Source organism: Arachis hypogaea, chromosome 18 (genome assembly GCF_003086295.3).
Source record: "Arachis hypogaea cultivar Tifrunner chromosome 18, arahy.Tifrunner.gnm2.J5K5, whole genome shotgun sequence".
Lineage (NCBI taxonomy): Eukaryota > Viridiplantae > Streptophyta > Magnoliopsida > Fabales > Fabaceae > Arachis > Arachis hypogaea.
Genome location: NC_092053.1, coordinates 107,391,363 through 107,403,864, shown reverse-complemented (window position 1 = coordinate 107,403,864; position 12,502 = coordinate 107,391,363). Strand labels below are relative to the sequence as shown.

The 12,502-nt window shown below is 33.5% G+C and overlaps 1 protein-coding gene across 1 annotated transcript; it reads right to left on the bottom strand.

Annotated features, from left to right (window-relative positions):
* Positions 1-1,134: 1,134 nt before the first annotated feature.
* On the bottom strand, positions 1,135-3,572 carry LOC112773173 (protein PIN-LIKES 2). The gene is made up of 2 exons (XM_025818232.3): positions 3,160-3,572; positions 1,135-2,663 (listed from the first exon to the last, which is right to left on the bottom strand). The coding sequence occupies exons 1-2, from the start codon at positions 3,506-3,508 to the stop codon at positions 1,294-1,296; spliced, it is 1,719 nt and encodes a 572-aa protein (XP_025674017.1). The 5' UTR covers positions 3,509-3,572; the 3' UTR covers positions 1,135-1,293.
* Positions 3,573-12,502: the final 8,930 nt, after the last annotated feature.

The window sequence follows — 12,502 nt, the reverse complement described above, 5'->3', positions numbered from 1 at the left end:
AATTTGAAAATTTGATATTTGAATTAAAACTTGAAAACTCTGTCACATAACTCTTTGAATTTGGCTAGGAATAGTGATTCAATTAGTGTGCAACACATGTATGATTTTCAATCACTCTAATTTTGAATAAATGACATATAATTTGGATTAGAACAACTTTTGAAAACTGTGTTGTCTTTTAAGATTTAACTGGAAATGACTAGCTTGAATACGTGACATATAATTCGATCTAAGGACTACTTTAAAATCTTATTTGAATCTAAAATAAATTTTTGTACTTAATCTCTTGATTAATTAATTGACAAGTAATTAATGCTTGAGAAATTTAGGAGCCAAGGAATTGAAAATCAGTTACTAAAGATTTATCGTGAAAGATCTTTGCACACTTCAAGATAAGTAACCAAGATTTGATTTCTCTTAAAGCATAAACGTCTCCGAAATTCATGACTTTCACTATCATTATCTTCTCTCAAATCAATACTCAAGCTCTCTATCCGTGACATTCAAGCATTCAAGAACTCAAGATTCCAAGATTCTTCATCAATCTAGATTATTTTAATCTAATTAGGTATTTAATTTGATATTTGCTTGCTCAATCCTTTAATCTTTGTGGAAACGATATCCACTCACCGTGGTATTACTTGAACGATCCGGAACACTTGCCGGTATCCATGAACTCTAATTTTCGCTCATCAACTATTGCCAACCCTATTGGGCCACTAACTTCTTTCAACTAGAAGCTTTGAGTCTTCATAACATTGTCAATCAACTATTGCCAACCCTATTGGGCCACTAACTTCTTTCAACTAGAAGCTTTGAGTTTTCATAACATTATCAACTGTATTCGGCATGGTCGTATAAATATCCCAGGATCGGTTTATTAACATAAGTTTCCCAGCAAAACATAGCAAGACTTCTCAAAGAACTGCGACAATAATATAGTTTTTTCGTTAAAAGAAAATGTAAACGTCTAAGCTTAACAAAGTAGTTACATTAGCTTAGCGGTCAACACGAAACTTAAAACATCATCCGGTGAATTAAGATGCTAATTGAACGCTTTGCAAATTATACTCGAAAACGCTAAAAGCTACTCCTATTGATTCCACCAAACAAAATTTATGAAGACGAACAAAATGAGCTAATGAAATCCTAAAACCCAATTCAATATTTTAACATTATTTTCTTGCATCATCGGTGCCAAACCAAATGCAATATACAAATGACATGAAGAGAATATTTTATCTATCAACATCATACCACCCATAACCCCAGGGTAGTAAATCATACAGCAACTTAGATGTATGAAATTATTTTGAAATAGATTACAATGTACAAGGAAAGGGAGAATAGGGCAAATATGTGTTGCCAGAAGAGAAGCGCTGAAGCTTCACTAACTGCATAGCCCCGCAAGCTGGCAATCGCTCCCAGTAAAATAGCACTTGGTGTAGTATACTGTAACAAAAGCACAAATCTGAACATGGCATCAGGCTCACCCAAGAAATTTAGCTTATCTGACAATGTCACAATCCCAATTCCCAGAAGAGGAAGAACCAGGAGTCTTGCCACAATTATACCAATCGTAGTTCTAAGTCCAAGTTTTGACTCATTTGGACCTTCAGCAAGCATGCCCCCCAATACGAGCATCACAGAAGGTACCATTGCCCCACCTAAAATCTCTAAGCTGTCTGTAATGAATAACAATGGTGCATCAAATCCGAAGAACAAAGCTTTCAGTTGAGGTATCATTCCAATGAAGATAGCCAATAGAGATGCAATTGTTGGGGGTTGAAGTATGTGCTGAATTGGTGTTTGTTCAGCAACAATTCGAATTCTTCTAACAACTCTAGGTTCCGCCAAACACCTAATAGACCTAGGACTGTTCCCACCACTGCTTTCCGCTGTAATCTCGAGATCTGGTACAGTAGATGAGGATATTCCTGAGATGCTCTTGAAAACCCTGGCAATAAAAGGTGTCTTAGAATGTTCAGTCTCTTTATCCTCAATTCCAGGCCACTCAGCTTCAACAAGAAGCGGCCTACTGATATCGTTAAGTCTCTGTTCCTCAATCTCATTCCCTTCCTCGACAATCTCATAATACTGCATAGGAGGCTCCATCATGTGATAGACAAAGGTGTATACAAGAATCACAGCAACCCATTGTGAAAAGGACACATAAGATACCCCTCTTGAGTTGCAGTGAGATCCAAATGGGTTATCCTTACTATGGCAAACGGATCCAACCAAGGCAAGGGGAAGATTCCCGGTGTTCCCAAACCCTGTCATTATAATAGTAAATCTGGTTAACTCCGGCGGAGGGCGACATATGACAACCACCAAGAACCCGAGTAAGCAACCCAAAGCAGTACTAACAAGCACATTTACAGGTATAAACCACCATTCCAGAAAGTTCTGAAGAGTAATGCTTCCCCCGAGCTCGGTGAATATAAGGCAGGGCAAGAACAGAGCAAAAACAAGTTTACTAAGGAGTCTAAATGTGGCTCTGGGGATGAATTGCATTCTAGGGTTTGCAAGAAATAGTCCTATAACAGTAAGACATAGCAGCTTCAACAAAGGGACTATAGCACTTGCTAGATCAGCACCGCCGGACCTCATATTAAAGTTTTCATATAAACCAGCACCGCCTCCCGACATGTTTCCCCTTCCTGCAATAAATCACAGCTTTAAGTAGTGAACACAAAAATCATTTTTCCAAGTTATTTTTTCTTTATCGCCCAAGAAACAATCAAGAGAAAAATAATCCATGGATAGTATTCAAACTATTAATTTATACGAAGACAAAATCATGAATTCATGATTCCAATTTCCAACAATCACTTGATCAAAGTCAATAGTACAAAATAATCAAAAACCAATGATACCAGTTGCTAATCAGAAGAAAACCTAGGTGTAACGGATCAATAACCATAAAATCAGTGAAGAAGACACAAAGGTCCCACCAAGCTGAACTCAAGTTCAAGTCACAAACATCTCAACCGCAACTTCTTCAACACCTAACAAGTTATTATTTTTCACAACACCTAACAAATGATAATTATAATTGTAACTGCAAACTTACACAGTTCATGTTTAGAGAATGGAATTGAAGCGCAGTGAAAATTAAAATCTCGAGAAAGTTCTAAAGCTAATGTTGATATTTACCTGTGGAATGGAATCTGATGCAGCTATCTACAGGACTGTGTGCACTGCACCAGCAAGGCAGCAAGCGAGTTCGATTTTCTGCTTTCTCTAACACTGAAACAAGGAAAGATTCGAGAAGGTTCAGCTCCAAACGATGGCTTTTCTGACAATTAGTGTTTGTAGCCGCCGGCTCTGAGCTCAAGAGAAACGTCAAAAGGAGGACGGTAGCAGCGCCGGCGAGGGGAGCGGAGGAGCACAGTTTTGAAGGCCGGCAACAGTGGCCCAAGAGTGATGTGATTAGGGCAAAAGCTGTCTTGGAAATTATTGGGAAATTTGTAAGATCTGGATTCCTGCCTGTCTTCTCTTGCATTTTCTTTTCTTTTTAAATTAAAAAAAAAAAGAAAAAAGGTAAACCCATAGGCCATAGTTATCAAAATCTAATGAGTGATTAATTAGTAAAAAATATAAAATAACAATTTGGTCTTTAAATTCTAAAATATAGAACTAGTTTTACGTAAATAAAAAATATAAAATAATAAAAAAATGAGTAAAGTGATTATTAGATCTTTAGAATTTTTTACTTCAGATTAATTAGTTTTTTTTAAAAAAATAGCGTATTAATTTGGTCTTTCACGATAGTAAATAGTAGACATATTATGTCACTTTATTAATTTATTATGTGAAATTCAATAGTGATACTTATATATCCCAACTAATTAGTCTTAAAGCCGAAATCTCGAAGACCTATTACTTAACTCAATATTCTAAAAAATTTAAAATAAATATTTTTACTAATATTTTAATATACAAATGTAAATATTAAAATATTTAAATACTTATTTTAATAATTCTATAAATTCTAAAGAATTATAAATTAAAAAAAATGAGTATAAAATTAAAATTAAATTAAATAAATATAAAATAATCCATTTGTGTATGTATATAATATATATAATAATTAGCACATGAAGTAGTAAAGGAACACAATAGCTTGGTGGAATGTCTTGTTGGAACCTAGCAATGGGACATGAATTTGAACTTCTCTACATGTATTTTTGAATATTGGATCCAATATTTAGGAGCACCGTAAGATCGGCCGATTTTGGATGGTTTAATTTCGTCTTCAGTCCAAACTTTCAACCGAATCAGCCATATCATCAGTTCATCGATTTTTCATTCGAACTGGCCAATTTGGTCCGGTTCTTACAACTATGGAATTCCATCTCGAGAACTGGACCAACTCGTCCAGTCGGATTGGAAATCCAGTGAACCGGTAACAAATTCGGTCCGGATGAGCTAACTAACCAGACAAGGAAGAGAACTGGCAAGACCCGGTTTGAACTGGCTGGGTTTGACAAAAATCGGCAAACCGGCGGGTTTGAAAAAATCCGGATCAGTTTGGACTATTTTTTTTCTTCAAGTGAAACGATGTTGTTTCCATTATTTAAAAAAAAAATTGAAAGGCTGAAAGCTTGAAACCCTAACTCGATTCCCACTTTCCAATTCCCACACGGCCACACCCAAAATTCCAAACTCTAAACGGCTGAGACTGAGAGAGACCTATTCAGGTTCAGGCATTCTCGCACCACCCAACGGTCCCGACCACAGCCAGTGCCACCTCCACCGAACGGTGTGATGTCGTTGGCTACTGCTATGCGGAGTCGTCGTCTTGGTGGCCCCTGTGTAGCTCAGCTCATCGCCTTCTGTCCTGTGCTGCTGTGTGTCCGTCGTCGTCTTCTTTTTGCCGGTCCGGTCGTCTAATCGTCCCTGTCGTCGTCGTCAGCGCCGTGCTTTTTTTTCGGTCTCTCTTTTCTCTGTCGGTGGTGCATCAGCCATAAGGTACGTATTTTTTTTAAGTTATTCAGTATTTCAAATTTTTAATTATTTAGTACTTCAGTTAGAATTAATTGATTAATGATGTTGATTATCTATGTTGACTATATTTAGTTGATTATAAGTTTATAACTTGTTGATTTCTGTCAAATTGTTCAATTTTTGTTTTATGTTGTTGGTGTAATATATTGTTGATTATAGTGTAATGTATTCTTGTTATATGTAATATATTGTTGTTATATTTGGTTGCTATTGTATATTATTCTTAGTAGATTATTGTTGTATATTATTCTGGTAGATAGATTAGTCTTTTAGTCCTGGTTATTAGGAATTTAGGATGGCTTCATTAAATACACCATCAGAAGCACCAACTTTTCAAGAACAATGATCAACTTCTGATGCAACAATTGGAACCCAAAATAAATAGCAATAGAGAAAAAAACTAATCTTGCATGGGGTCATTATAAACAAGTTATGGATAAAGAAAAAACTATTCTGTTATGTATTTATTGCGAGAAGCTTATTAGGGGTGGAGAAATTAACCGGGTTAAGCATCATTTGGCTGGAAAAGGTGGAGATATTGAGACATGTCGAAAGATGCCAACTGTAGTAAGACACCAATTCAATCAAAACATTGAAAATCTTCGAACCAAGAAAAGAAAAACTCAAGAAGAATATGCAGAAAGTTATAATACTTATGATGAAGTTGAAAGAGAATTTGATGAGATTGAACGTAATGAGATGTGACAACAACAAAAATCAAGGCTTCCAGCACCTAGTTCTAGAAAAGGAAAACAACTCAAGGGATTACAATCTTTTTTTCCATCGACAACAACACTTGGAGCTCAACCAACTATTAAAAGTGTTCTCCAAAGCAAAAGAAATTATGGAGAAGTGTGATATTGCTATTACAAAATAGATGATGGATGCCTCTGTGCCATTTAGTGCGGTTAATTCAGCTTATTATCAGCCAATGATCGATGCTATTGCAAACATGGGTGCATGGTATAAAGGGCCAAATTATGGAAGAGTTCGTGGATATTTGTTGAGTAAATCGGTTGAAGATGTAAAGAAAATGATTGAATATTATCGTGAGATTTGGAAACAAACTGGATGTACTATCATGGCCGATGGATGGACTGATCGTTGTAGGCGTACTTTAATTGATTTCTTAGTTTATTTCCCTAAAGGAACTATTTTTCTAAAGGCAGTTGATGCTTCTCATGTCTCGAAAACTATTGATGATTTGTTTAAGTTGCTTAGGGATGTTGTATTATTTGTTGGTCCTGAGAATGTTGTACATGTAGTGACGGATAATGCTGTAAATTACATTGTTGCTAAAAGGTTATTCGAATCGGAGTTTCCTAGATTGTATTGGTCTCCTTGTGCAGCACATTGTGTTAACTTGATATTTCAAGATATTAGAAAGTTAGAGGAAGTGAGTGAAACTGTGTCATAAGCTTCAATGATTACGAAGTATATCTATAATCATTGACATCCTTTGAACTTGATGAGAAAGTTCACAGGCGAACGAGAAATACTTTATCTAGCTCCAACTCGGTTTGGCAATAATTTTATTGCTTTGCAAAGTATTTTAGCTCAAAAGGATGCATTAAGAGCTATGGTGACATCTAGAGAATGGACAAGCTCAGCTTACTCTAAAGAAACTAAAGCTAAAAAGTTTGTGGATCAAGTCTTAGATTTTACATTTTGGAATCAATGCGCTGATATTGTTAAGCTAATTGAGTCACTTGTTCGTGTATTGCATATTGTGGATAGTGAAGATAGAGATGCAATGGGTTTTCTTTATCAAGCTATTTATAAGGATCGGGAAGAGATGGTGAAGAGGTTTCAAAAAGAAAGAGGGTTGTTGATCCTTATTTGAAAATTTTAGATACACGTTGGGATTCACAACTTCGAAAAAACCTTCATATTGCTGGTTATTGGTTAAATCCAGCTTTTCGATTTAATGCTGTAGAATTTAAAAAGCATAAGTAAACAAATTTTGGCCTACTAGATTTCATTGAGAGATATGCTTACAGTGATGCAGATTTGAATTCTAAATTGACAAGTGAGATGAGAATCTTTAAGAATGCTGAACAAGAATTTGGAAGACAGTCTGTAATATGTGAGCGAAGCACAGTGATGCCTGGTAAATTGCTTATTAAAATTAGTCTTTTATGATTATGATATGTTTATGATTTGATTTTTATGATTGTGATATATTATTTCCTTTTTATGTTAGGATCAATGGTAGGAATCTTATGGATGTGGAGCACCAACTTGCAAAAGTTAGCGATTCGTGTTTTGAGTCAAACTTGTAGTTCTTCAGGTTGTGAGCACAACTGGAGCATTTTTGAACATATTCACTCAAAGAAAAATAATCGGTTAGAGCATCAAAAACTTAATGATCTTGTTTATGTTCATTACAACTTAAGGCTACAACAAAGGTACTTTTTATTATTCTTTCTTGAAGGCATTATTTTAAATTTTGAGTCATAATATGAATAATCAAGTTAATTGATAATATAAGAACCGAATGAGAAAGTAAAGTTATGATCCAATTTGTCTTGACGCATTTAAGGATCATTTGAAATGGATAATGGAAGATTCACCACCATTTTTAACTCCTGAAGAAGTTGATGTTTTACGGAATGATCTTGCAAATATGTATCTTCAATCAACTTTAGATGATTTGGGTATGTTTTTGTTAGGGTTGATTTTGTAATGCTTAGCCAAAATATTTTGCCTTATTATTGATTATGATTTGTGAAACATTATTAAAATGCTAGATCAATTGAATTTGGAGATGATCGAGATGATGATGAAGCTATAATAATTCTATGAAAAATACAAATTAGAATGAAACTAATCAGAATGTAGCTCCAGATTTGTCAGATGAAGAAAGATATCAAAACTTTGAAATTACTCCTTGGATATAATCCATGGATTGTTATTTTTATTGTGTTAAATTGAGATACTAATTTAACAGTACTAACAAATTTTATGTTTATTTTCGTATTAATTATTTTTAGAATCTGAGACTTAATGTTTATTAAAGGGAAAATTCTAAGGTGCTGAGGGAAAGATGTTTCATTACCTGTGAAATGCACGTGTCATTCATGGGTGTATCGGCCATGGCTCAGCAGGAGCAGGAAGGAGCAAGTGCGGGCCCCCCAATGATGGAGAATGAGGGTGACAGTTGATGTTCATTAGTTGAGCCAATTGAAGTAATTATAATGTTAATTGAGTGTGTTTGTAGTGGGCTGCAGGGTTTTAAATGGAGTGGTGTAGACCTTACATTTTTGCTTGAGGGATTTTGCACCGTAACTTTTATTATTTTGATTGGGGTGTGAAAATTAGATTTTGGATTTGAGATTTGAGTTGGATATGAAGAAAGTTGGCTGTACTAGCAGAGGTAGGGCCAAAAAGGAAGTTGGGCTATGTTAAGAAAGTTGTTATGGATTAAGAAAAAAAAAGAAAAGTTGTAATGGAAGTTGCATGAAGGAATGAGGAAAAAAATGTTGCATGAAGGAAAGAATAAAGTAGTCTTTAGTCCTGACACAAAAAAAGTAATCATTAGTGTTTTTTAATAAGGGTTTGTCAGTGTTGCAAAGTATAGGGTTAGAGTTCAGGGGTGAGGGATTAGGGTTTAGGGTTTGTAGTTAAGGGTTTAGGGTTAAAGTTATGGGCTAATCGAGGATATATGACATATAATCCGGTTAGTTATGGGTGATGAGGTTCTTGTGGCGCTAAGGCTAGAATCATAGAGCTTCATTCTTCGATCCGGAAGATCTGACCTTGTCTATAGCGTTTTGAGTAGGATCAACAAAGGAGAATGAATTGCCTGCGCTTCACCTCCGTTCATATTGAATGACCACTGACAACTGCGTTTGGTATGAATTAGGAGAGATTAACTTGATGAGAGGACATGAGTCAATCACTTACAGCTTTGCCATAGAATGAATCATACATTGTTAAAGTAGTCTATGAGATGTATTAATCCAGAAAGATAAAGCATCTCTGGAACCTTAACTGAGTTCTCATTATTGTTTCTCCATTAATTCTTTACTATTTTCTTTATTTTCTTGTTTATGTGCACTCAACAATAACAACTACCTTTCTATTCGCCTGACTAAGATTTGCAGGATAACCACAGCTTGCTCAATCCAACAATCCTCGTGGGATGGACCCTCACTCACCTGAAGTATTACTTGGACGAGCCGGTGTACTTGCCAGTGAAGTTGTGTGAGTTCAATTTCGCGCACCAGAACACATATTTGATTGCATGGTTTCTTCATTAATTATATAACTAATAAGTCATCACTCTTTAGTTAAATCATGGATAAGGTTCAGCCAGTAGTGAGATAAGGAAGAGAGTGTGATTTTAATCATGGTGAAGTGGGTTAATCATGGTTTACTAGATAGAAAAAAACTGTTTCGGTTAAAAGAGAGAAAATCAGTTCGGTTTAAGATCGGCTAGATATTTTGGTTCTTTTTTTTTATTCTAGATAATCTTTCTAGTGGCTTCATGATTTGTGGTTGAAGATAATTCATTGATGTTATGGTCGAATTGCCAAAGAAAGAATAGTACAATTTAATTATCAAACCGCAAGATTACTGTTTTTAAACCTATCGGTTTAAACAACTGGCAACAGAGAAATTGGTATCAGAGAGCATATCGGCTCCAAATCAAATTTAGAATATTCGACTAAGCTAAAATTGTTAAGAATAGCTAGTAGTAAAGTACTCAGAGATGAATTTTAACTTAACGTTGAAATTCATCGTTATTAGCACGATTTTTGACTTAGGACACGCTTTTATCACTCACTATATATCTATTTTTTTCACTTATCTAATCTAAATTTGTATTATAATATATGATCAGGTGATTCTCGTACATTTATCGAATTCTCATCACAGAACTTTCGAAAATGAATTCTATGAAAAAAGGGGGTGTTACATGTGTGTTTGTGTGTGGGTTTGGGGAAAGGGGGCCTGGCGGCTGCTAAAGGAAAAAGAGAGGAGTGAGAGAGTATATCACTTAGGTTAGGGTTTGGTTAGTAGAAAAGGGCTATGGCTAATGTAAATTAGCGTATGTTAGTTTTGGGAACTTTGGTATAGTAAAATATTAATAAAAATAAAAGGGTAAAGTAATAATTTAAAACCAAATTAAATATAAAATAATTATCCTTGAAATACTATTTAATTATTAATTTATAAATTATTTTTAAATAAATACTAATTCAGTAAAAATTGAAAAAAATCAAGTTAATTTTTCTTTATCCATAAAATAAGGTTCAAAATCCAAATATTCAAAATAAAGCACATAAAATTTTCATTATCTTTTAATTATTAAGACTTTAGATTATAAATAAAAAATTACTTGATTTATATATAAAAATATCTAAAAATATAATCTTAAATAAATATAATAAATTATAAATAATTTATTATTTGATTTCTAAAAATCCAGAGACTAGGTTGCCTTTTGATCCTAAAAACTTACTTGCAGCCAATTAATTCGACTCTTGATGATGCATCCACTAACTTCTATGTTTTACATTCTATCAAAGCTGCATATATTTTATCCATAGCAGCTTTTCAATGAGATAAAGCAAGAGCTTGAGCAGATGATGTTGGCTCATGCTGAGTAAGATCTACTAATTCATGCAATAAGAAAATCATTATCTTTGGTTTTAGAATGTCGGCCATGCCTCTAGTAATTATTAGATTTTTTCCTAGTTTGATCAATTTTAAACACAATCTTTCTCAACTTGTTAATAAGTGAATCCTAAATTACTATAGAAAAACACAAAGTAGAAGCAAAAATACTTCTGTTAGCAGTTAACTAATAGGTATCATTACAAACAACATTGACATCAAATTCAGGCTAAACTAAAATTTGAAGTGGCTCTATTTTAGAGTGGGGTGATATAGACATAGACTATGTTTTAGGATGGAGAAACACAAGAATTATATTAGTTTCAAGTTGAAAGTTAGGATTTGGAACGTTGCAGAAAGTTATCAACAACTAATGAGCTAAGGTTGCGTTTATTTCTTGGGACTGTGACTAGGACGGAAAGATTGACATTGCCTATTGTGTTTGGACTAAAGATTGGAACAAATATTTTAGTCCTTGGACCACAACTCAACCTAAGAACTATAGATATTATTTTCTCAAACTTTAGTAGAATTAGAGATCATCACTACTAGATCAGTTATTAAAATAATCTGTAGAGTTTAAAAACTCATAGTTGGATGTTAAGAAATTCATAAACTTAGTAGCTTAAATGATATTTCTATGAGAGAACTATTCTTAGAGATATAATATAATATTTAGACTACGACATGAAACGAAACTATCAAGATTAGAATCGTTGAAATCTCTTCCATGATAAAAGTGTTATGGAAGAAATAAGAAAGTTGAAAAAGTTAGAGAAATTTTGCAGCATTTTATTTTCTTGCATGCGCTCTTCTTGTTCTTCTAGGATTTGACCGTTTGAGATCTTATAAATTTAATAAGAAAAAAAAATAAAATTCCGTTAAAAACTTTTTTTTCATTCTCATTTTAAGAATAAAAATCATACAAGTAATTTTTACTTGTATCTATCTGTAGATTTTTTTTTATACGGTTGGAAAAAAAGTTACTCCAAAAAAAGTTTGACTTGCTGATAACACTCACTTTTAAATAATGGAGTAAAAATGCACGTTTTATTTTGCTCAATTGAAATTCTAAGGTAAGCACATTTCACGCCTTTAAATTTTTGGCAAATGAAACAATTACATTATATTTTTGAGGTAGTTTATTTACACGAACTCAATTTTTAAGATTATTTATCTTTGAGTTTAAGATTTCTCAAATCTTAAGTTCAGATTTTATACTTAAAAAAAAAAATTTAGTAATCAGTCACACAAATGAAGAAGGATTAGATAACAATTAAATAATTAATAAAATTATTATATTATATTTATGTTTATTAATCATCAAAATTTAACTTAAGATACTTATAGAACTCACAACATTTAGATACAAAATCTTCAAACAACTTTTTCTAAGCATTTGTCCGGGAGAATATAGTTAATCATAAGATATAACTGAAAAAATAAAAATATATTAAAATAAAAATTTTATTTATAGAAAGAATTAATTAAGAGATGTGATAGAGATATATTTAGAATCAATGTATACATAAAAAATTGAATATATAGGATTGTGTTTGAGATTAATCTAGATAGGTATAAGGATAATCAAGATCAGCGATTCTAGCGATTGAAGCAAAACAAAAATAGACGGAAATGATATTTACAATGACACTCTTGACGTTGAAATCAAAATAAGAGCATTGAAGTAGGTCAAGTTTAGGGTTGTGAATACATTGTTAGAAGGGCTTTGAGCTCCTCATTTACACTGACGTGATGGTGGTGGATTGGAAAACACTTGATTTGGGGATTGAAATTATTTTCTCTGTTCGAATTAGACAAGTTGGAGATTTCAGAGACCAGTTGGGCTTCGGACTGTCGCGTGCTG

Bases quoted from the DNA above. Each gene is read 5' to 3' on its own strand.
- LOC112773173 (XM_025818232.3), bottom strand. From the start codon at position 3,508: ATGCAAGAGAAGACAGGCAGGAATCCAGATCTTACAAATTTCCCAATA. The intron at 2,664-3,159 runs GTAAATATCAAC...GATTTATTGCAG, and splicing joins CATCAGATTCCATTCCACAG to GAAGGGGAAACATGTCGGGA.